General features: G+C 35.8%; 1 protein-coding gene across 1 annotated transcript; it reads right to left on the minus strand.

Annotated features, from left to right (window-relative positions):
* Positions 1-11,819: 11,819 nt before the first annotated feature.
* On the minus strand, positions 11,820-24,454 carry LOC136818231 (zinc finger MIZ domain-containing protein 1-like). Its single transcript, XM_067074600.1, has 19 exons — positions 24,186-24,454; positions 22,428-22,609; positions 21,780-21,825; positions 21,426-21,485; positions 21,013-21,139; positions 20,447-20,673; positions 20,112-20,243; positions 19,724-19,918; positions 19,279-19,476; positions 18,136-18,901; positions 17,779-17,960; positions 17,362-17,503; positions 15,604-15,814; positions 15,171-15,276; positions 14,710-14,932; positions 14,112-14,180; positions 13,428-13,861; positions 12,948-13,216; positions 11,820-12,350 (listed from the first exon to the last, which is right to left on the minus strand). The coding sequence occupies exons 1-19, from the start codon at positions 24,313-24,315 to the stop codon at positions 12,195-12,197; spliced, it is 3,855 nt and encodes a 1,284-aa protein (XP_066930701.1). The 5' UTR covers positions 24,316-24,454; the 3' UTR covers positions 11,820-12,194.
* Positions 24,455-26,438: the final 1,984 nt, after the last annotated feature.

Here is a 26,438-nt window from a genome sequence, read left to right on the forward strand (position 1 = left end):
AAACAGGACCCGGCAGTTTTTTTCGTGCTCCGGAACACCGGAAGATTCCGCAGCACTTCCGGTGTTCTGGAGCACGATTTTTGGCAATTGGTCTGCACCGGAACTCCGGAAGATTCTGCAGCACTTCCGGTGTTTCGGAGCACGATTTTTGGCGATTGGTCAGCACCGGAACTCCAGAATGTTTCAGTGCACTTCCGGAGCAAGACATCTGCAATATAATACACCTTTTTACGGTTAGCTTTGTACAAAAAGTCACCAAAATTTCGAGTATACAAACCATCTCATTGGCTAAAAGCAAAAACATAAACAAAAAATGTCCAGAGTAAGAGCACAGAAAATACATTTTTCTCATACTCTGCACATTTTATTCTTTATGTTTTTGCTTTTAGCCAATGAGACGGTTTGTTTACTTGGAATTTTGGTGACTTTTTATGCAAAATGGCGAACTGAAAAAAGTTGTATTACGATAGCGCTGGCTGTGCTAATCATGTGAAAACTAACTGTGCACGCGCATATTTTTTAAAAATCAGCCGACTCATGATAGTTTCGATATTTCGACCAGTGATGCTTTTCAATATGTGACAAATTAAATTTCATTAATGGCTGAACAATCATCCTCAAAGACTGTAAGTATTTTATTTGACCAATGTCCATCACCTGGGGACAAAAATTTTTTTACAACTATGTTTGAACAGTTTTTTAGAGCGTGTTAAAAACCACTTGCTCCAGAAGCACTGGATCTGAATCTCATCTCACATTCTTTTTACGCCCCCTGACAGCTGACAGACTACCTCTTTTTTCTTTTTTCTTTCAACAATAAAATGCTTACATAGTTGACACATAATAGACATTGACAGAAGTATTCCCCATGCAATTTTTATATCGAAATATCTGCAATAGTTGTTTTGGAGAACGCGACGGCCTATTGAATAACTAATTACTCCACAACAGACTAAAGACAAGATAATTTATCACGTTTTTATTGGCCAAGGGAAAGTAATGTATGTGGAATAATTTGTTATTCAATAGGCCGTTGCGTTCTCCAAAACAATAATAAAAACGAAAGTGCAAGTGGTCTCTTCTTTTCAGTTGCTTCCGTAATTTACTCCATCGGAGTGTCTTTTATAAATTTCAACCAATGAGATCGCAGTGTATGATGAAGGTTAATGACTGGCCCTACTTTTTGGCGCTTATGACTTTTCTGCGCCTTGGATAACGAGTAGTCATTTAACTTTATTTGTTTAAATCGTTGATTCTAATGGATGAATTTTTTCTTATCTTTAGTTCTCAAACGAAAGCGGGAATTTGATCTGAGTTTTATTCTTTCAAAGAATCCTTTCTGATTGCATGAAAGCTCTTTACCTTCATTTAATTGGATACTTTTTTTGAACAATTGTATGGCAATTTTTTGATGGGACAAAATAAAACAATCGATTGCAGTGATTGAATAATAAAATATCTGGCGCTTTCACAAATGTTTGCGATTGAACAAAATAAAACAATGTAAATATTTTCCAGGGGATGAATTTTAAGTTTTTCTTCTATTTCTTTATGTTGGCCAATTCGAGGAGTCATCATCTATACAGTGAAGATATGTAATATCTGTCATTGTAGAAAAAGAAAAGTATTGATATAAATAAATCAAACGCATAAGACGAAAAAAGTGAAGAATATTTTTGTTAATTACAGTATGTATATTTACGATTTTTTTGGTATTTTTAATTTTCAAACTTATAAATCATTCTGAAACATAGGGAAATTTAGCAAAAAGTCAAAGGGAATTTAAATAGTGGTATCTGAAAGAAAAACTAATCCAAATGAAGATGATAGAAGAAAAGTAATATTGAAGAAACAATGAATTGCAAAGATTTCTGACGAACACACTTCCGTGCTATCCATAAAATTTCTGAAAAGATAGATCCATAAAAAATGCACGATGAGATGTTAATGTCGGCATGTGGCATCCTTACAATGAAAAAGGGAAAGGTATCTCTCTTATCAAAAAGTTTATATCTGAAAATATTGTTTTCAACGGTGATATCTAAATCTAAAAACAATGCATGGTTTCCATGGTGCTCAACTTTGAGATCTAATTCTTTAGGGTAAATCTGTTTGTAGCAATTATGAAACTCATCTCTGTCATTTAAGGCACACAAATCATCAATAAATCTGCCTACAGAGTGGAAGTTATAGGCACTAGGCGAACTAGCAGAAATGAGACCTTTGACATACTCAGATTCAAAATGGTACAAAAACAGATTTGCCCAAAAAGGAGCAGGATCTAATCCCATGGGAATTCCAATGTATGCACTGTTTAAGAATAGAATTGCCAACTTTGAAGAAGCAATTTTTTATCAGAAAGGACACACACTCAGACAGTGAAGTATCCTTCCCTTTTGTAGTTCAGTATACTGAAGTATTTGAAAAACCAAGTTTATTTCTACAACCTAAATCAAACACAAAGTTAATAATATTTGTTAAAATTTCAATAAGAAGATCGCGTGGAAGGGTTGTGTACAGTTGCAAAATTGAATGTTGAAATTCGTTTTGCTTTTTTCTTGGCATTGATTCTGTTAAGATGTCCAATAACAGGTGAAGAATTTTAAACAACCCAGAACTTATTGAAACTAGAAAAGAAACGAGATTTATGATGGAATTGCTCAACATGTTTGTATAGGACTTTGAAGAGACAGCACGAGACAGCGGTTTGGTACTACATGATTTGGAAGCAATGAAGCGGCAACCAATAGGATTCTTATGCATTTTAGGAATCCAATACATAATGGGGAGAGTTTTCATTTTGTCAGATAATGATAATCCAAATGTTTTACACAAGTTTTCGATATTTTCTAAAATGGAGTTCAAATCAAGATAGGAGGCTATTAGGTGTTATTTCCAGAGATTTCTCTAAGTAATCTAGAAACATAAAACTTTTTACAAATCAAAGCAAAGTTATTAGATGCTTTGTTGATTGTGACAATGACAAACCTTTTCTGTAAGGTTCCCAGATATGCCAGCACTTCTGGGTCCTTTAGAATATATATTATTCAAGAAAGGATCGAAGACTGATTGCTCGAATTACAGACCAATATCTCTGTTATCAATTCCAAGCAAAATCGTTGAACACCTCATCTGCTCTCAGCTAACAGATCATCTTAGACAGCACAATCTTGAATCAGAACATCAGTGGGGATTCAGACCACAACGATCAACTGATGACATACTTCTATATATGACAGAGAAATGGAGAAAAGCTATTGACTCACGTCAATCCGTTGGTACCCTCTTTATTGATTTTCGTAAAGCTTTCGACAGTTTATCACATCCCATCTTATTGAAAAAGTTGAGTGCTTCTGGTGTCTCAGGAGACTTTCTAAACTTTCTTACAAGCTACTTGTCCAATCGCAAACAATTTACAGTCATTAATGGAGCTCACCCCCAACATGAAAACGTAGAATATGGTGTGCCTCAGGGATCACTCATTGGTCCCTGTTGCTTCACAGTAAATGTCAATGATATGAGTGATAGTGTTACTTGCGAACTAGACCAGCTTGCTGATGACTCTACTGCCTACACTGTGGGTTTAGACACAGACACGGTTATCAAAAACATCCAACAAAATGCAAATGAATTAGAATTTTTTGCCAAGAAAAATTCATTAACAATTCATCCAGGAAAATGTAAAGTTATGATTATGTCCAAAAACCGCTTCATCGGTCCACTTCAAAATTTGTCAATCTGCAACAAAAGTATTGAATTGATAAACTCAACAAAATGTCTGGGTGTAATAATTGATGATGAATTGAAATGGGATGTCCATGTTCAAAAAGTTACAAAAAGCTTTAGTGTTAAACTTAAAAAGCTATACCAAATGAGAGGAATGCCAAAATCTACTCTCTCTACTATTTATTTTCAAGGTATCCTCCCATCTATTCTTTACGGTATCCTTATCTGGGGAAATTGTTCAGACACCCTATTGTCCAGTATTGAAAAAGTCCATATCAGAGCAGCTCGTTTCATCAATCGTTTGAAGAAGTCAGTCTCTGATGTCTATGTTTTATCTTCTGCAAATTGGAAAGGGATTGCTTACTACCATAAAAAGAGTATAGCTTGCAAAGTGTACAAAATCTACAATGGGCTGTGTTCACCCCTCTTAACAGATCTCATTACAAAATCAGTTGCTCGTGGTAACAGAAACTCATCTAAAATTGACCAAGCACGCTTTACTTTTGTTGACTATAAACGCTCTTTCAAATATAGAGCTGCTATTGTGTGGAATAATATTCCTAATTCCATCAGGGAGAAAAATACTTATGATGCCTTCAAAGAGGCCCTGAAAAAGTCTGACTGTCTTGACAAAATAAATTTTAATATGACTGGGAGAGCTCTGACAACATGAAGACTACATATATTTCTAGAACTACTTATTTATTACTTATTTTAATCTCTAAATACTTATATCACATTATTTTATACATTTATTATTTATCAAATATAATATAACTAATATAATATTTATCAAAACTTACTGTCATACCTAGTATATATTTTTGAATCATTTGAATTCCCACAGAAATAAAACCAAACCTTATCCCATCTCCTCAAGTTTTGCATGTATAAAAACACTTTGCCTTTGCAGTGGTTGCTTTTACTTTTTCGTTTTTTAGCCTGCAGGTCCACATCAGTTTTTACTGCCAATGTATATGGAATTGTATATAATATTATGTATATAATTTTGTATATAGAACCTGACCTGCATTAACAAATAAATTAATAATTAATAATAATAATAATAATAATAGGCTTAGTACTAGCTCTTTTAAAATTTACACGTTTTGGTTCATGGTAGTTAGGGCCTTTCAAGGCTCGAAATAACGATTTCAAGTGGGTTGGACAAAATGTTCGATCAGGGTTGCTTTAGCTTGAAAATTATGATTTTTGGGTCGTGAAGCTATTTGGGTCGGACAATGTCCGATGTCTGACCGTTATTTCGAGTCCTGGCCTTTTGTTAAAAGTTTACGTAATTTAGAATTTTCTACAATTCTCAAATCACCAGTTATAATGTGTTAATAACTCCAGAAGTTTCCGGAGCGCCGGGAGAGGGTCCTATTTTAATAGGAAGTTAAGTAAAATCATGTAAATCATATTGGAAATTTTAGAACTTACTGTGATTGAGGTACCGTGAGATTGGGTAACTTGCATCATTGGAGGCTAACATGCATACCGTAGAATCGTCTAATATCGACATGCGTCTTCTTATTTTGACATAGCTATAGGCTGGTCTTCGAAATAAAAAATCAAACATAAACAAATACACACCAAAGTTATCAATCAATCACTAAATTGTACTCTCCCTATCACGTCACAGATTGTTGAAATGTAAGAAATGTGAAGTGGTTTTTTTCGAAAAGAAAACTTTAATATGTAGTCACTAAAAAACTAATTAGGATGCTTTCAACGAAGCTACCCAACATTTAGCACGGGAAGAATTTTTTAGTAGACCTTTTTACTGTGAACCGAAAAAAAAAAGAAAAAAAACGGTTTCCTTTTGAATTTAATGTGACGGCCATACTGGCCATCACGGCATGCGGCCTCTTTGGGGAGCCCTCCATATTCATTTGACAACGCAAAACATCAAATTGACGTTATGAGGGGGTGGGGGGTTTTCAAAAGTTAGGTTTGACGTTATAAGAAATCAAAGGTATACCTTTTTGTAAAATCGCGAATATTTGTAACCACCAAGGGAAACAATAATTACAAGGTCTCAAAAGAAGGAAAAAATTTTCCGGGGGTTTTGTTGTTTGGAATTGCTTAGGTCAGGATTGCTAGTAACGGCTTGTCACTGTGCCGGGTGCATACTCGGCGCCTTGGGCCCCGCAGGGTTGCTAGTAACGGCTCGAATTTCAGTCAGGTTAAAAAAGGGGCAATTTTACTCATATTATAATAACATTACCCACGTCTTTTTTGTCATTCTATAAGTATTTCCAAATTTTATGTTCTGCTGTGCGAGTGTGGCTCAACGGATAGCGCACGGGGTTTCTGATCAGAAGCTCTTTCATTTGGTGGGTTCGAACCCCGGTCGGGTCGATAATTCAAGGTCAGTTAAAAACACTTTGGAATAGTCAGAAAACATAGTAAATAGTGTTAGAAAAGTCACCAGGGGGTCAGAAGGAAGCCTCAGAGAAGATAGGCAGAAATAAAAAGTTGATGTCGGTTTTCCTTCTTTTGAGACCTTGTAATTATTGTTTCCCAACCACCAACCACACTATACACTAGCTGTCGAAAATATATTTGTGTATGAAGTACATGAAAATTTGCTGCTTGCATAATCCCATTGGTTTGCGCTATGATATCATTACATCATATTTTCATTGTTTGCTTAATCGAGCAAACCACATCGCACAAGTGGGCAAAGAAGGTGGTACGCCTAAAGCACGGCACGGACCTAGCGCCAAGTGGAGCTTTTAATTTCTTTTTAAATAAAGGTCATTAGTTAAAAGAACGCATACACGCACAGGTACATCCAAGTACGGACTTTGCAACGGAACGGGAAAACTTTGATGAAAAATGGCTACAACATCAGTACTTCGCTTGACGTTATCTGTGGGGGTGGGCACAAGTGTTTCAACCGGTATTCCAATGAAGCCATATTTTGGTTTGTACAGAAATTTCGCCTGCTCAAATCCAAACAACAAAATGGTCAATCTCACTAAAGCAAAACATTGCCGCCACGGCATTTCTCTGGATAAAAATTCTGGTCACGTGACCATCCGTGATTTTAGACCAATGACAACGCTTCATTTCCCCGGATTAAAGTTGTGTCTACACTAACATGCGGGAAATGGCTAGAAAAAGAGAGAAAAAACTGGGGGTCAAATTCAATTTTTCTTCCTTCTTGCGGCAAACATAAGACTTTAAGAGGCCATTTACTTAAGAAAGGGGTGTTATATCATAATTATAAATTATGTAAGTAAGTGATATTCTAAGTAACAAGTTCATTAACAATTTTATTTTGAAGTTTGTTTTTAAAAACAAATGATAATTTCATTTTCTTAACTTATGGATCCATTTGGAAGTATTTGTAATACAGATCATTTGGCACTGTAGTTGGAGTCTATACAAGAATTGGAATCTAAAGTCTAAAGTCCTAACTCCTTGTCAGTGACCCCGCAGAGAATTTTTTGTTGGCAGACACTGACTTTAGGTTGGTTTGGAAATCGTTTTATTTTGAAATGTAATCTTCACTTTAGATGAATACTTTTATTTATTTGGATTCATGAAAGGTTCAAGGTTTGTTTACTTTTTATTTCAAATTATTTCATTGGGCCATTCCAGAAAAAAAACATTACCCCCTAATGGATGACATCAATTTTTGAAATAAATTTTGGCACGGAATTCCTGGCAAACTTTGGAATTCCATGAATTTTACTTAATTTTGCATTAAAGTATTGGAATTCCATGATTTTTTTAGGTTAAAGTAACGGAATTCCACGGTTTTGATAGGTATTTTGTAAATTTGTTACGGAAATTCCATGTCGTCCATTGGGGGTAAAGAATAAAAACTGGAATGGCCCATTGAGCTGCAATGGCTGATTGAAAAACGAAGATTTTTGATAGTTATCAGCGTGACATTTCGCTAAAGCTTCAGATGCATCCGGCTGGACTTAGAATTTTTTTCAAGTTGAATAGTGACCAAAGGGGGTCTCGAACCGGGAAAGACATGTATCTATTTTTTGGATCCGGCATGCGGGAATAGTGTCAGGACCTGCAGGTTGGGTATGGGTGTGGTTTGGGTGTGGTTACGTATCAGATTGGCTAGGAATTTGGTTATTATCAGTTAGGGTTAGGGTTGGAGCTCGAAAAAAGCACTCTTTTGTGATTTTCTCTTAATACAGTCTGGTCTGCAGTTTTTACAATATAAATAGCCATCAGAAGCGCTCTTTCGGCATGAATCCGTGGCGCAGTGGATAAGGCAATGGGTTACAAAACATTGGAACTTTGCATTTAGTGGGTTCGAATCCCACCGGTGGCGATCTGTCGGTAAGTCATTCAAGTTAGAAAACATAGTAAATAACTCACACATAACCAGAAAGTCAGAAAAACTACGAACAAGAGACTGGAAAGTACGAAATAAGTCCAGATCTGTCTTTAGTCTTTACGAAGAAGCCACGACCTTGTGGATAAAGCATGCATGAACATGAACTCTTGATGTTGATGAACTGGCTGGTAAACGGTCGTGGCTTCTTCGTAAAGACGAAAGACAGATCTGGACTTATTTCGTACTTTCCAGTCTCTTGTTCGTAGTTTTTCTGACTTTCTGGATCTTTGTGAGTTACTTTCTATATCTTCTACCTGACTGAATGACTTACCTAATGATCGCCACCCCGGTGGGATTCGAACCCACTAAATGCAAAGTTCCGATGTTTTGAAACCCAATGCCTTAACCACTGCGCCACGGATTCATGCCAGGAAAGCGTTTCTGACGGCTATTTATATTGTACAAACTGCAGACCAGACTGTATTAAGAGAAAATCACAAAAGAATATTTGTTTCGAGCTCCAACTCTAACCCTAACTGATAATAACCTAATTCCTAGCCAATTTGATACGTAACCACACCCAAACCACACCCATTCCCAACCCTACCAGGCCGCCTGCAGGTCCTGACACTATTCCCGCATGCCGGATCGGAAAAATAGATACATGTCTTTCGTCTTTACGAAGAAGCCTTCACCCTGGTAAACAGTACAAAAACTGAAAAATACTTATCAATGGACTTCATAGATTGACAACTTTCTTAGATCTTCAGCATTTTAAGGTAGGAAACAGCTGTAAACCAATGATTTTGTCTCTAAAAACCAGCAAAATCCTAACAGCTGGAACAACAGTAGCCAGGCTAGAACAACAGGAAAATTCTGGTGCAAAAATTTTATGCGTTACCGTAGAGAAGCTGCTAGATCTGCTAATCTGTAAAAAGTGGCCTTTGAAATTTGTCTAGCGTACCGCTACTGCCTGAAAAATCTTTGAGGAGCTAATAAGCAAGCCTGTGGTTTTGTTTGCAGATGCAAGGCTTCTCTCCAGGCTTGATACATGTAAAAGTAAAAGATTACGTCATGCGTAATCAGGCAGGTCTTGACTGCTTCACGCATTTCACGCATTAATTTTCTACTGGTTGAAAAATCCTGAAAATCATGAAAATCATGACACTTTTACGGGGGGGGGGGGGGGGGGCACAGATATCTGTAAAGCCCGAAGGGCTAGATAGGCAACTTTAAGCTTTCTCCAGCAAAAAAAAGTGAAGCAAAAATTTGACTTTTTAAATTTTGTGCCTATGGATAGGATCTAGCATTTTAATTGTTTTCGGAGCGCGAGATCTTGTTAGGCGAGAAAAAAGTAGGCGGCAAACACTATTTCACATCTCTCAAATCGGTGAAATTGCATATTTTAGTCACGTGACTTTGGTAGGAAATCCTTCCAAACCTAGGCTTCACTTTTCGATAAAAGCCGCAAATGTAGCCCTTCGGGCTTTAGAGATCTGTAGTGGGGGGGGGTTAAATGACCTACTATATACGACCGGCCCTTAAGAGTATATTTTCCAAGCTTCCCCCACAAAATGCACTGTAACGTAAAGGGTCGAAAATCAGCAAAGATGAGAAAAATTGCACTCGAAAATCTGATCATATTATTTTGCCTGAAAATGGTCAAAAATTTTCAAGAAAATGCACCTACCGTAAAGGGTCGACTCTTCACTCAAATTTGCTCATATCGTATCTTGCACCATTTCCTCTGCACATACAGTAAGGGTCCGATTTAGGCCTAATTTTGGGCCACGCGTATGGTCGTTTTCGAGTACCCCCCCCCCGCCCCCGGGGTTGATTTCAAGCAAAACATTAGACTCGTGGCTGTCCCTGGCATGTACCTTCTTATGTAAGAACATCCAAAATTTCTTGAAGCTTTCGAATGTTCTCAACTTTTTGAGTTTTAAGCCTAAGATGTTTTAAAAATGTTCTTATTTTCAACATTTTGTGAGTATTTTCGTCCATTTTTCTAAGAAAATAGGTGTTTGTTCTTTTATAACAAAGAAAAAATTCTTTAGCTCTTTCTTTTTGTACCGTCGCATGCATGCGAAAAGTTTGAAGATTAGGCTAGAGTACCAAGCCGGATGCATTTATGAAATCTGGTTTGAGAAAAATCATTAGACAAGGAAAGTAAAACAAGTAATATGCTGGTAAGTGACACAAAGTTTTCAAACGGGAATATCTTTCCACTGTTCCCAGAGCTTTAAAATTGACCTATAATGTATAAATTTTGGACTTGAGTGTCTTAGCCCAACTGTGGTGTGAAAGTCTGAAAAGTTATATAAGTTATAATTAGCAATTATAAATATAGACAAATTAAAATTCTTTTCTGGGAATTGGCTTAGCGATTTTCGATAAAAAATAGAGTTAAAATGCTTCGAAAAATCATTTAATGAGGAAAGAAGAGTGAACAATAATATCATACGTGCATAGTAACTTACTTGTATTAAAGTCTATATCAATATGATTTGCAAAAAAGGCTGAACTTTTGATAGAATTTGAATAACAAAGCGGTTTGTTGCTTGTTGAAAATACAAACAGGACTGGAATATGTCATAAAGAAAATACTCAAAAAATGTCGGAAAATGAAGAAGAAGAATATCAACTTCTTCAATGATTTTGCTATAATTATCATTTTTACACGAGTGATTCTTAGATCTTAGAAGGTCATTAATGTGAAAAATTTTCAAAAAAAGATCCAAAAACACCACAAAAAAGAGCCCTTTTTAGACAAACTTTAGTGGTGTATGGTATCTGCGGTGGTGACGTAGCTCAAACGAATAAGTATCGCAATCACATTACTGCGCTTTTTCGAGAAATGCTGCTGATACGGCATAGCTTTGTTGTGTCGCAAGCACAGGGTCAACGGTGTCCGGTAGGCGCTACGATTCCCCTATTCTAGAGGGTAACTTTCCCAAGACAGTGCCTATGCAGCCCGCATCGGTGGAAACATCCTTCTTCTTCTCTACGTGTAAAATGGTTAAATTGTTTAGGTCATGGTCAAAATGATGTTAATAGAAAAAATAAAACAGCTATTTCTTGTTTTGTCTACTATGTTCATCTTTCTAAATATAGAAGGGGATAAAATGATAACAAATATCAACTGATCGGCGGCGGTGGCTACCCATAAAAACAAAGTCGAGAGCGGCACAACCACTATTCAAAAAAAATTTAATTTTTTTAAAATAAAAGATGAAAATATATAATATGTATATAATATACTCATACGTATAATAATGAAATAAGTTAAAAAATAATAATAAAAAATTGTGAAAAAAAAAATCATAAAAATCGAAAAATAAACCAACACCAGTCAAAATATTACTTTGCGTGTCTCGTGATTTGATTTTCGGAAGATCAGGTTTGAGGAAAATAGAAAAGGGCACTCGTTGAAAATGAACGCAGACATTCAGAATAGTCTAGATGATGAAAGACACTTTGGTAATGTTACTGAACTGGTTGTTGATTTTTCTCCTTTGGAAATGTTACTACCTCTAAATAGAATACATACAGCTTATAAAGAAAAAAAAATAAAGAGTAATAAAGGGTAAAAGGTTCGTATATAGATAGTAACAGATGGGTTGAGGAAAGGCAAAAATAATTTAAAATATCTATTATAAAAAGTTTTCTTTTATACTGTCTAGCATGAAAGTAAAAGGTACCTATATCTCTCCCAACCAACTGGCACCCAAAATAAAATAAAAACTTGACCTTATAAGTCATTGAGTGAGGTACCATCATATATGAGCGACTATTAAATCCTTTTTTTCTTCTAAAAATTATATCTTACACAACTGCTTTGAAATATACATGTTTTGAAGCCTTATTTTGCTCAACAGGAAAGTCTTCATTGGAATACGATTTCCGTCGCATCGTTCAGATTCCATCTGATTTTCCACCAACACTGCAACAAGGTGCTCTTTTGGATCAGGGTTCTACTTTTTATACATAACAAAATAAAACATTCTATTCCCTTTCAGTATAGCCACAAAACTTGATTGCTTGGTTGTCCGTCGTTGAAGACTGTCCGGCATTCTTCCAAATGTAAAACTATTAACATCAATTGGGTTTTTTCTATTTAAACTAATTTCTTGTGTGTTTTTCATTTTCAATTTTATTATACAAAGTCGTTACTACTATTGGTTTGGTTATTAGAGGTTGGAGTGTTTTGTGCAGAATTGTTTATACCGTCGAACATACTCATGATAAATTCTTCGTCCGGTGGCCCAAGATACGATAAAAGTTCCCGTTCGTCCAAATTGTCCGGTAGTACCTGTCCAAACGAAATGAAAAGTTTTTAGCAAAGATAAAGGTTGTATCCACCTCATCGGGAATTCCAGTTACTTTAATTGGATAAATTTTTCGTGTGGACTTAATTTCGCGGATGGCACCATAGGGAGACAGTATTTTCACTATTTTGTGCCTTTTTACGTCAAATTATGCATGTTGGTTGTCGAAATACGCATTACCAGCGCTTCTTTGACGCCAATAAACATTTTAAGTAGTCATTTGATATTTTTCGAACTTTTTCTCAAAAATATTTCGCGGATAAGACCTTACAAAATTTCAATCGGGACTTAATTTCGTGGATAACACCCAAATCCGCATACGTAGATTTTTGGAAAATCTTTGTAAAAGTTTCTTTATCTCAAAATCTTGAAAATAATGGCTTTTGACCAATTTTTCATCTTTTGACTATGGTCAGAGCCTTTAATCTCCTCGAGATGAGTTTCCACATTTATGGCAAAAAGTGCAAAACTTAAGACAATAAGGATTCTACTTAGGATTTTACAAAAGGGCCTGAATTTTCTATGTTTTGCTATTGATATGATTTTGGAGGATTAAAAGAAATGACTAAAAGTGAACTTACGTCGAGCGTTTCACCTTCCCCTTCACCTTCGTTCACTTCGCCCGCTTCCTTTGCAGCATTGAACATGCTATCGATGAAGTCCGTATTCGACCAATCATGCACCGCGTTGTTAGAACTACCACTCGTCGTCGTGGGCGTTCGGGCGTTTGCAGATTCACTGTTTTGCGAGGTGAGAGCGGACGAAGTGGAAATGGTGGGCGGCGATGAAGTTGGTGGTATGGACTGGGGCAGAGGGGCGTCTGGTGATCGCATTAACGTTGGTGGTCCTCCTAAAATAGAGACAAGAACGGAATTTACAAACAAATACGAAGAAAGATCGAAAGATCGAAAGAAAATATTTACCTTTGTCATTTCCACATGCGGAAACCGCGAAACCAAGGAATCAGTCTGCGACACGCGCGTCAAGTTTTACTTCTAAAAGTTTCATTTCTAAAATGATAAAATAGACAAAGTTTGAATTGAAGTGAGGATTGAAATTACCTTGTGCGGCCGTTAGATTACACGTCACAGGGCTAGGTGAAGTCATGGATTGACTTTGTTGTCGAAGTAGTTGAGGTTGTGACGACGCAGGATGCATGGCAGGTGAAGGCACCCTGAATTTACTGTCGTTGTTTGAGCTTGTCATTATTGACGGATTCGCTTGAGGTTGAGGTGTTTTCGGACCCGGTGTCGAGCTCGGCGTACATGGCCGCGCAGCCGGCGTTGGCGGCTTGTATGAGCCAGGCGTTGATGGGTTTGTGATTGACATAGGTGAAGCGATGGCGCTGTCTACAGAGCGAAGTCGTTTGGGAGGAGGACCGGGTGTTCCGGAACAACTCATCGAGTCATCTTCCGATTTGATTTCTTGTTTGATGGGCGTTGAAACAGGCTTCCAGGAGGCGCTTGAGTCGATCGTCACTTCTTCTACGTCCGTCCTGAAGAGGTGGATTGAAAATTGTTTCTCATACATGACACTCAATAAAGATTCAGACAAACTTGGTAGATTAAAAAATCAGGGGTAAACCTAATTTATAAGTACCAATACACCCAAACTGTTCTTATAAAAAAGCAAACTCAAGTAGAAGAAAGAAAAAAATGAAGCGTTTTAATGAGAGAAGGATCATTAAAAAGAAAGAAAAGAAAAATTTGGAAGGGCAATTAGCTTGTGGTGAAAATGTGGCTTACTTCATTAGCGTGGTGATAATCTGCCATAAATATTGATCCACCTCTAATCCTTCGAGTATTGCGTTTTTACTAAATAAAAAAACAATCCACTAATTAGTAAATCTCGTACATGGTGAATTCTTAAGCTGTATGCAGAAACCGTAACAAATCAGAAAGGACACAGGACCCGCAGTCAATAATGTAGCAGTTGAAAAGAGTAAATTCCATAGAAGTGGACAGAGAAGCATGACAAACTGGTATGATGAAAGTTAGGCAAGAATGTTAAAGATTGAAGTTTAAAGTCACTATATGAGAGAGAGGGTTCGAAAAAACTTATCAGTAAAGTTCCATCCTAAATTAAGGCACCTGCGGGGATAAGGTTAAAGAACGAGAGAAAGAAACAAAAGGTCGTTCATTACTTAGATTTCGCAATCTGATTCAACTCGTTTCAAGATTTAATTGACATGTAATTATCACTGTAACCATATTTTTTACTGTCTAATTATGTCTGATATAGGGACAAAGTCCAAAGAGTCTAAAGAAAGGCTAAAGAATATCTGGTTTGCGTTCAATCCATTAAAGCTTTATATCTTTTCCCATGAGATAAAAATGAGCTTACGAGCATACAGGACATTTCCATGAACCTTTATCGACATTCAATTTTAAGTAAGATTCCAAATCGAAGCACTGTATGTGTTTGCAGTCGTGGCCGCGCGCTGGGATGGTGATACATCGATACGTGATTGGACATTTTAAAGAGACTTTGACTGCAGTTTGCTCGATACCATCGTCCATACCTGGCGTGTTCGAGTTGGTCGCAGATGACTTGAAGTTGATTTTAACTGAGAATGGATCAAAAACATTTAGTTTTATCATTTTTATAAAGCAATGCAGTTTAGCCTTAGTTTAGACGGTCTCTTCTGGATAGTTTTCTTACTTTTAACGCCACATATAGAAAGCCGACCGTATAAACTAGATCTTAAAAGGAGTCCCGTCTAGGAGATTATTTCCAAGAACTTTTGTTATTAGTTTATTTTTTCAACATCCGTTTTTCCAGCTCCAAGGATGGTGAATACTTACTCTTTTTCATGCAATGTTCAGCAGGAAGCAAGCGTTTCTTGAGCAAGCCTTGAAGAACTGAGTTGACGGAGGGACGATGAACCAATTGAAGAACGAAAAGATGAGACTGAAAAACACGTGAAAGAATAATTAGTTTTTTTCTTTGACTATAACCGACTTTGGGCATTGAATATAATTATAATGAAGCAAGAAATAGAAATGATCTCTGGTTAACTGCACCGGACATAGGGGAATGCCAAGAACGATGGTATATTGCAAAGAGCCAGAGAGAGAGTACTAAAGAGTGATATTCAAGAGGTTCAATGAACAAGAACTTAAGCAATTCCCCCAAAGTCCCTTTAAGATTACAGCTGGTTGTAATGGTGGGAATTGCGTCAATTCATAGTTTCGAGCATAATGGGTTCTAAACGCGGTAACATGGTTCAAGACTTACACAACAGCAAGCGAGAACGTTAATTTGTATGGTATTCCGGCCAGCTTTGCAAACATCCTTAAGAAGAAGTGGTTTGTGTGAGGTTTTCGAGTCACCTCGTTCCAAGTTGAGTGGTGTGTTGTTGACACTGACACTGACTGTTTGTGGCCAATTGGTTGTCATTGTTTTGTCCTCATGGTGATAGCATTTGAACTGTAGTTCAAGGTCAGGCCTAAGAAAAAGAGTAAGACACAATGGTAAAAAAGATGAAACACAATTCCTGGGATAATTATCGCTGCAAGGAACGATGTCGGAGAGGTCAACGCCTAAAGCTTTCCAATGTTCCGTTTATTTCATGTTTAGTTCGTATATAGCCGATCTTGCTGGCCGTGGACCCGTGAAAAAATAAAAACACTGTCTAAAAGTCCTAGATTACTTTGCCATTCACGTAAAATATCGACTATATTCAAGGTTATCGAGTCTTAGTCTAATAAAGGGGAACGATTGCTGCAAAAAAAGTGATCTTGGGAAGATAAAGAACGTTCAAAATATGGAAACGAGATCATAAAACGTTAATGCTAGGGTTAGTTAGTTTGCTTAGTTTAGAGAAACGAGGAATTTTTGAAAAAGACAAACAGTCGAACTTCTAATAGGAGAATTAAGTATCATATTGCAAAATGTTGTTATCGAAAACAAATCGTTTTAGAGCTTTATCACTTTTAATCTGCTTTCATCAAAAAAAGTGGGATAGAAAGTCAGTGGATGGTCTTGTGAGTAAGATAGTGATCAAATTTCAATCATCCTTTACTTGTGATGACAGGTATCCAAAACTCATTTGTCATTTTTTGTTAGTTCCGTTAGTTCCCTTTCTCTATTTGGAAGGATTCGTTTCGGAAATAAACATTTTTTAAGCATGTTAAACCTGGTTTTAATATTAAGTAGCATTATATTCAACCGAGTTTCTTGATTTAACATGATTTCCCAACATATTATCTATTTCTTAGGATATCAATAATGTGGGGGTAAATAAGGTCAAGTTAAGCCAAACATTATCAAAAATATATATTTTGAGGAGGTTTGCCCTGTGAATGATGATTGGCTAATTTAAAAACAAATCACGTTATTCTATCGATAGGAGGTCATTGCAATCAAAATTTGATTTACACCATAGTAGTGAAACGAATTCGAAGAATTTAATAACTGAGGTTGTGTGAACACGACTCGACTCAGAAATATGATGTAAGCCTTGATCGATAAAAGTTTCAAAAAAAAGAGGACAAACAGAAAAGTGATATCCTGCTATTTGACTGTAAACTCTTGTGGTCAGTACTAGAGTTTAATTCATAATATCCGCTCACTTCAAGAGAAGGAAATCAGATCACTTGACAAAAAGAGAGAGAGAATAACTTATAACTTTTTTTCGAAAACCAAACGTTACAAATCTTTTCTTTTCTTAAGATGAGATTAAGGGACAAATCAAAATTTTTTTTGAGTGACGTTAATTGCGTAACGACGGTCAAAGTTTATGATTAATTGTTTAAATCATTATGTATTATTAAAAACTCGTAAAAGTAAATGTCATTTTGTAAACACCCCTTTCAGCTTTGTTTAAACCTTTTGAGCGATTCAGCTTATTCAGTTAAAACTACATTTGTGAAATAGTGCAAGGAACAGCCTGAGGCGTGAACTTTTGGCCCAATAACGCCACAAACAAACAAATAAACAAATAATGTAAATAAACAGAAGAACAAAACAAACAGGATAAGTAATACTAATCACCTGTTCATGAGAGTTTGATAGATTTGTGGTTTCAGTGAAAAGGCGTGATTGCTGACAGCCAAATTGTGTTGAAGTCGAAAGGGTGGAAGAACGATCCCGTTCGCTACGCTAAACGTCAGCCGTAAACACTCTTTCTCCGTTTCTATTAAAAAAAGAAAGATATATGTTTAAAAATGTGCGGCGTAATGTTTAAAACAGTACGAAAACTTTCCCGCGTGAGGTAATGATTCGGACATTTTTTTAACGGAACTTATTTGAAGAATTTATGACGCATTTTATATAAAAAAATAAATTCCGGCAAAAATTAGTTCCTTAAAGTATGGAATAATCAGTGCACTACCAAAAAAGATTTTATCAGCATCTAGGGCAATTTTTCCAGACATAGCAATATATAAATTTTTGAAAGAAGGCACATACTAATTTGCGAGATGTTAGGCTTGACGTCGGGTGGCGAAGGACCGGTACTCGGTGCGCGATTCAAACTTTTCAGCTTCTGTGCTTCACCGGCAATTTGAGGTTTGACGTCCTTTATGTCTTGTCGTGGCGTTGTGGAGCGGGCGTTCGGGTTGATTGGGGTGGTGGCGCCGTCCACTGCCATTCTGAAGAAAAAGGTTGTTCATTGGAAGTTTAAAGTAAGTTTATGCGAAGGGTAGTGAAGAAAATTGTGACGTTTAGTAGACAAACATAGAAGATCTTTGCCCGCTTTGGATGTAAAGAAAAGAGAATGAATACGCTAACACGTGGAGAAATCTCAAAATCAGTAGAAAAGCTTACCGATTTAAAGGGGATGCAGCAGGTGGGTTCGGTGTTCTAGGTCCGCCAGTGGTCGGGTTTGGTTGATATTGAAGTGTACTCGGTCTCTCTTGATTAGTCAATGCTTGTTGTGGACTTCCAACTTGTTGGTTCGGTGGTTGTTGTTGTTGTTGTTGCTGTTGTTGTTGTTGAGGGTTAACCACATTTTGTTGATTGTTCATAGTTTGTTGTTGAAGTCGTTGTTGTTGCAAACGTTGTTGTTGTAACAGTTGCGGAGTTCGTTGTGCTTGGTTGTTCGGTTGTTGTAGGTTGTTAGGAGTGGGTTGGCCGCCCTGTTGCATTTGCTGTTGCTGATTAAAAACCTGTTGTTGTGGTTGTTGTGGCTGTTGTGGCTGTTGCATCATGTTGTTCCCCATTGTATTGTTCATGTTATTATTATATTGCGGTGGTAGCCCCATGTTTGATCCCATTCCCATACTATTATTTCCACTCATTCCCATACTATTATTCATCCCCATATTCATACCGCCCATCCCACCCATATTTGCTCCGCCCATGTTTGCATTGAAATTATTTCCGTTGTACCCGGGAGGCGGCTGCTGATACTGCGGTGGAAATCCTGGTCCAGATCTGTTCATGCCACCGGGTGGTCCGTATGGACTAAACTGACCGTTGGGCGGGTCGGGCGTCATTGGGCTTGTCATCATATTATTACCGTAACCTCCCATCATTGGCGGTCGCTTTAGTTGTGGACCTTGAAAGCGACTCATCATGTTTCGGTTCATTCCTGTTGGAAATAAAGGAGAAAGAAGTAAGATTTGGGATTCGATTTAAAAAGTTCTTCATGGTCTTTTCAGGTATTTTGCAGGTCTATCGTTTGGTCTACATTTTTTGGGTTTTTCATTGAGTGTATATTTGCCCGTCTAGTATTAATTGACCACTTAGTCAACCAGTATTTATTTCCGAATTGTATTTACATTAGTTAATTGTATTCTATTAATTAAAATTTAAACGGTTGGAAACACAAATAATTATTTTTTTGCAGTCTAAGAAATAGCTTGAAATCTTATAGTTATAAGAAACAAATGAAATTTTGGCTAACAAGATTCGGCATTAGGAAATACAAGGGCAATACAATGGTGATTCAGAGTCTCGTCTCTGTACCTTGATTCATGAAATTTCGCTGTTGCGATGTCATGTATTGGGTCATATTATTTGGGTTGTTCATCATATAGCCCATTGGTTTATTGAACATCTGTCTATTCATACTTCCATTGATCGTATTATTGATCATACCGCGCCCCGTTTGTACGTTTGTCTGCCCTTGGATCTGATACTGTTGTTGTTGATTATCCATCATATCTGAACGAACAAAAAAGTCAAGTTTGAAAGGGAATGGAGTTTAAGTAACGAGTCTTCAAACTTGAGATATTATTACTTTATACCGTTGTCAAACATATAAGGCTAATGCCATATCTCCATGCCAGTTAGTACTGACTGTTACAGATCTCCCATTTATGCTGTAATGTTAGGAATCATTGTCAAAGTCAAAGCATACAATAAAGAGAACTATCCCCGTTGCTAAAAAGTCTTTACGAATTAATCTTACCTCCTCTGTTCATTTGGTCGGGCTGTGGCTGCTCTTGCATCTGAAGCGTCGCTGTAGCAGTCGCTGTAGCGGTTGCTGTGGCCGCTGCTGCCGCAACTGCTGCAGCAGCAGCGGCAGCCGCGGGGAAAGGACCGGAAACGTTGTTTTGGTTCTGCGGTCCACTTTGTGTGAATTGTGTTGAAAAGCTAGTACTACCTAGAAGTTTAAAGGATTAAATAAAATAACACACCTTCCTTAAAATTAAAGTGACAATAACACGGACATTTTGTATTTTCATGCGGTAAAAATCACACCAACTTTCGGAAACTTACACCACAATTCAATACCTAAGCCGTTGCTTTCAATGTAAAAGGCTTATACAAACAAGGAATTCTAACATTTTACGAACCTTGGTTATTTGCATTGACGTTGGTTTGTTGGTTGATTTGAACGTTGGATCCTTGGCGTTGTAACATGACGTTACTGACTACGTTCATGTCATTGCGCTGTACACCACCTCCATTGTTCGAATTGTTGAAGCCTACAGATGAAAAGAAATTCTCAAATATTACTGCTTTGTCTTTTGTACAGGCTTTAATTTGAAATTTTAGAAGACTTGAAGGAATGGATTTTTAGGTACGTAATGTTTGTTTACGGTAATGTTTCCTAAACTTTTGTATTCAAAATGGTTTTATTACAACAGAAAACTGTAATACTGTAGACTTTCAAACAATTCTGATGTACCTGGTTGGTTATTCATGTTTTTCATCTGTTGGTTATTTCCACCACTTTGATCAAAAGTTTGACCGCCCTGTTGGTTCATACCGCCTCCCCCTCCACCCGCATTTCCTGTATTCATGGGTTGATTGACGGAGGGGGTAGAGGAGACTCCCCATACAGATGAGACAGTGACTGATACATTGGTCTGCTGTTGTTGTTGACTGTTTGGTTGCCATGCAATAGTACTGTCCCTATAATGAAATTACCCAATGAAAAAAAATTTAACTCAAAATTTTTCTGATAAGAATATAATATTCAAAAACGGCAGGACAGTAAAATACAGCCTCGTTATGTCAAAAATGGAAAAGAGTTTTAAAAAGTTTCATTCAGAATATTCTTACAAACAAGACAATAAAAACAGCCTGTCGAAAAAAATATAACTAGATCACACATATGGTTCAATAATGAATGCGAATACATAACTATTCAGAACTACGAATTTGAGAAAAAGGTAATCCTATTGTATTGGATCATGAAATTTCTGGAAATAAAAACTAAGCAATTTACAAGATAGTGGATTTGAAACTAACCCTCTAGCCATTGGTGCAGGCATCGGTTTCATTTGATTGGCGTTGAAGTTTGGTTTGCCGTTGCTTTCATTTTGATGACGTAATAGTAACAAGCGACCAAGCTCTTCGGACCATTGAGTTAATATGGCTAAGAAAAGCGTAGAAATTTTTTTTAATGAATTTCAGAAAAAAGAATACAGCCAAGCCAAGATGCGTATTGTACGATAGACGTCTTCTAAAGGAGTTAATTATTGACTTCTAAAGGAGTTAATTATTAAATGACCCAATTTTGCCACCCAGTTTATCAATGCCGCCCAGGATAACCGTACATGCAAATAAGCGTAAGCTTTGAACGATCTTCTATCATTAGATTTGACAGGTCTGAGCATATAGTTAGGATTTTTAAAATCCTTCCAAACCAAAGAATGGCTTACTAGAGGATTTTTGTGACAGCTTTTCTTTGTGAGCAGAACACACAGCAAGAAGGCGGTAACCTACAAACAAGACAAAAAGTAATGGCGTATAATTATTTAATGTATTGTTTCCGATAATATGAAAGCAACAGTACGAAAGCGAAAATAACAAGTGTTTGACGGATGTGTACAATACTTTTTTCGGTAGTTTGAACTAGGGAATACTGTTGGATGAAAGATCCGAAAGATTTGAATATCCTACTATATAGTGTAAATAATACGTATAATGCTTAATTTAGTTCAAATTTCTTTGATTGTCAAAAATAAAGCTTTATAAATTTTCGATTTTCATTTGGAGGATTGACTGATACATACCCAAACGTAAATCATAGCCTTGCATTGATGCAACTTTGCTTACAACCTAAAAACGTAAAAATATTTTGCACTTTTTTCGAACCAAACGTAGAAATTTAAAAATATACTTTCAATCGACAATTAATATGAATCCCCACTTAAGGAAATTTAAAGATAGGTCACTCGTGACGTCACAATGTCTGTTTTCGCTGCGGTGCTTCCAGAATAAAAATCGCTGCTAAAACGATAAACTCCAAAACGGGGCTCACTTGGGTGTACAATGATTGAAATTATCGAAACGAGAGAAAACAAAGAAAAAGATAATCTTTATGACGCAGGATCAATTAAAAGAGGCTTAAAGATATCGTTTTCGTCATTCATGATTTAGATCAATAACAATCTTCGCTATATGTTATCTGGATTGATTAACACCTTTCAAATGTGTGAAACTTTCAAACTCAAGTTTCCAGCAGTTCCAGGTTACTCTTTTTCACACGATCAAAATAATATCTGTTATGTTATTTTCCATACAAGTTTTCTTCGTTTTTTTAAGAAAAAGGATCTTCAAGGCAATCGTATAGAAAACTGTACATAAAAAGATTCTAGTTTTCATTGACCAAACTTTAAGGCTTCAGTATAGATCAGATTATACAAGTATACAAGACTTACGGTAAGGCAATTCATGAGATTGGGTTCGTATGATTGTTGAAAAGCTCTGGCATCACCACACCAATCCAACAGTTCTCTGGCAGCACTTTGGAAAGTGGCAGCATTGTTTAGATCACGTTGTATAATTTGTAAGCGAGAATTAGTCTGTTGTATATGCTGCTCCATATTTAATTGCATATTATCTAAAATAACAAGATGTAGATAGAACTTAAAAGTGAGTTTTCACTTGGAAAAATAAAACCAAACTTGATATAGCATACTGAAAGATCAATGGTTAACGATCTAATTATGTGTTTTATGTACCCCGAAGCTCAAAATGGAGGTCCTTCAAAGTTATATACGAGGAATGCAGGTCTTCCCAAATCCATCAATTCTTAGAAATAAACATCATATGTCCCGACAGTATAATATGACTGATAATATAATTAAAACCACTGTGCATAAAAATCTACAAAACAAGATTTAAAAAATCATAATGAGCCAATTGATATAATGCTCTTTAAAATATCTCTCTTCTCCATTAATATAAATAGGCTTGCAGCAGAAAAAAATCTAAGAGTGAAGGTTGCTTGTCTGTAATTTAATACTCCTAGATTTGTAAGAAAGGAAAGCAAATAGTTCTTCTTTGAAGTAAGGGTACTTAACAAACAAAATAATGTACACATTGTCAAGAGAAAAAAAATAACAGTCAACTACCCAAAGCAGTAAAAGCATCAAAAGCTGATACATCAATTTGACAAGTTGTCAATTAACAGAAATGTCATCTCACCCTCATTCATCTTACTTTTCTTTTATTATAAAGAAAAGAAACTACTCTCTTTATTTTGTTGTTAATCACACAAAACGTCACTTAATTAAACTTGATTACTTCATTTTGTATAGTGTTGTTTAAAAGTTCAGCATTATAAGTAGTTCTCTATTACCTACATCATATATTTTTTATTACTTTACAAGGAAACAATATGTTTGTGTGCTTGATACTTATTTATGCAAGTCATTAGCATTCTAGCGAATCGCTAATGAGGTCGATACTAGATCTATTACACACAACAAACATGAAACAATCAAAGTGTTAACCAAAATCTCTAAAATGTAAGAGAGAAAATAAGATAACAAGTTTGAACTTGTATGTACATTTATTAAAAACCTAAATCTTGCTGACACAAGCAGATTTAAAAAACCTGTAAATCACTGCACGTTTCAAAATGCTGACGCAATTCAAAACAACGTTAATCAGTCCAGAATCATTAAGAGAGCTTTCTCAGCAAGTCCAATATGATTTACATTGATTCGAAAAATATGGGAAGATCTCCTATGTAAAAAATCGAGATCTGCAATTTCCATACTGGCGTGAAATTTTCAATCAATTTCTTGAACAAGAATATACTAGGCACTGCTATGAAATCTGTAATTTCCACCATTCGAGATTAAAAGTTAGTTTAACCCTGCATATGTTTTACACTGTAGTGAATATCAAACTATAGGTTATCATTGTCAATCCTACAGATTAGCAGAAGGACTTCCAAATTGGAGCTGCTCGAAAATAAGCAAAGTCCTTTAAAACTGATGAACAAAAGGCTGGAAAGAGCTTGAAATCTAGGAGATGAGTCATTAGGAAATGTCATGATCCTCATGACATCTTCCCCAGTTATGGATTTTTTTTATATTTCTTAAATAAATTTGTTCCACTCTAGAAATATTGCTATAAATCTTTAACCTCATTCTCCATTCTACTGCACTTTTGGACAAAGAACCTACCTGTGACTTGCTGTTGAATAGGTTGCTGTTGTTGTTGAACTTGTTGCATTTGTTGTGGGACCTGTGGTGGGATGTTGGCTACACCGAGACCACCTGTATTGTTAAATCCTCCACCAGTATTAATGTTCATGGTATTGCTATTAGTAATGTTCGCATGAAATCCAAATTCTCCAATTGACTCTAACCAACCAACCACAATATCAGAATTGTCGCAAAATCATTTCAAGAAATATATTTTTTTTAAGAGTTGAGATGGCTTTCTAAAAGCTGAAATGAAGTTAAAGTTACCACTGAGTTGGATTTAAGGGAAATTTAGTAATCGTTATCATCAATATCAATATAAAATAAAAGAGATCTTCGTCAAGCCCAAAGCCAGTCAGATTCGTATGAATATAACAAATTTCGAAACACTATAAATGTTTTCAATGAAAATCGAGTATCACTTTTTTTTTACGTTATTTGAAAATTGATAAACCACATCCCCATGAATAAATTGATGATTTTTTGATAACTGGAAGCTTTTTTTCGTCATTATTATAAAAGAGTCATCAATCTCCATCTGGAGAGACTTAAGTAGCTGGCCCAGCTTGTGCAAAAGAGAGCTAGCTTCAACAATATTTAGATTAAATTCTGATGAAGTCTCCAAAACGATAGGAGGGGGACCAATATCGTACCAGAATACCACTATATATCTTATACTATAAAAATAGTACATTACAGAGGGAGGAAAGAAAAACTGAAAGTTGAATGAAAGGAATCAAAGTTTACAAAAAAAGTCATAAAGAATTATATCTTATGGAATGGTATTGAATAATTAATTTTGTTCCATTAGTAAAAACACACTACGAATATAAATTGTCAGAGTGGTAAATAAAGCAGGGTAAAAATCGTAAACAAATCTCGAGGAAAGAAACTGATTTATTTAAAAAGTAACATGCACAATCAGCTGCACAAATACTCTCTTCATCACTTCAAAAACAAGTAGTTTAAACAGGTTTAAAGCCTGTTTTATAAACTGAATCACATTTTAATGATGTTAGGAAAACGTACTTGAAAACCACTTCGTGAGTATGAAGAATAGTATCGAGGCTTCTGTGAAAACAAACAAAACAATAAATTGATAAAATTACAAGTATCAATAATTAGTGAACAAAATCTAGAGGTGAAATTAGAGTCCATCAAAAGTGATAGATTAAATGCTTTTTGTTACTACATATACTACATATACTACGTATCAATTCTTAATCTTAATAAATATCATCAAACTAACAATCTGATTCCATCACACTTGATAGATCTCACTTCTTTAATAAATAGTATAAACAAGACTGAAGATGGCTATAATTTATTTCCTCCTTTTTTTTTCAAACATGGATGATGTTGTCTTGATGAAAAAAAATGAAGAAGAAAAGGGGCAATTCATTCAAATAGTTTGCATAATTCATTAAAATCCCTTCTCCCAGTACTAGAACTCAAGTGTTATAAATGTTATGCAAAACCAGTAATGAAAATAAGTATGAAAAGTGATAGTAAAAAAAGGTATAGTAGTAGTAATATTTCATCAACTTATAAATATGATGAAACACTTCACTACTACTTCTCACTTTGATTACTTCATATTTCATCAATCATTTTTATATGTGGGCATTACCATTTTCCTCTTCCTTTTTTTCGTGCAATCGAAATCGAGAAAGGAGCAGAAAACAAACTTGGGGATCTCTACAAGGAACTATAGAGAAACAAAGAGACATAAAAAAGTATAAATTCATTTTAATTGCCACCATTGATTGCAAGTGAAGAAAAATTAGGGAAGAAGAAAAAGAAAAAACAACACTAGTAATGAAATAAGAGAAAAAGAAAATCATTAACATTCATCAACTAAAGTTAAAAGATTTTGATAGAATTTTTCTAAATTTATGTTCTTTCATTAAATATCATATCCCTCTTGTTATATATTTATAAAGATATATCTGGAATAAATTTCTCAATCTATCTTTCTCTCTTTCTTCTAAACAACATAATTATCATCATCATCATCATCATGATTCGTGCATAAATAATACAAAAAAAACAACATAGTATATTATAGTAAAAAATGTTGAAAGATAAATTACATACCCCCTTTTCATGACTTTGAGTAACTCAATAGTAGTTTATTGGTAGAATATCAAATAAAAGGAGGAATGATGAGACCCTATGTAAAACAGAATGTAATAAACACAGAATACTGTTGAGAAAGGGGCCAGGTCCAGC

The sequence above is a fragment of the Clytia hemisphaerica genome, unplaced genomic scaffold (assembly GCF_902728285.1).
Source record: "Clytia hemisphaerica strain Z4C2 unplaced genomic scaffold, Clytia hemisphaerica genome assembly, whole genome shotgun sequence".
NCBI lineage: Eukaryota > Metazoa > Cnidaria > Hydrozoa > Leptothecata > Clytiidae > Clytia > Clytia hemisphaerica.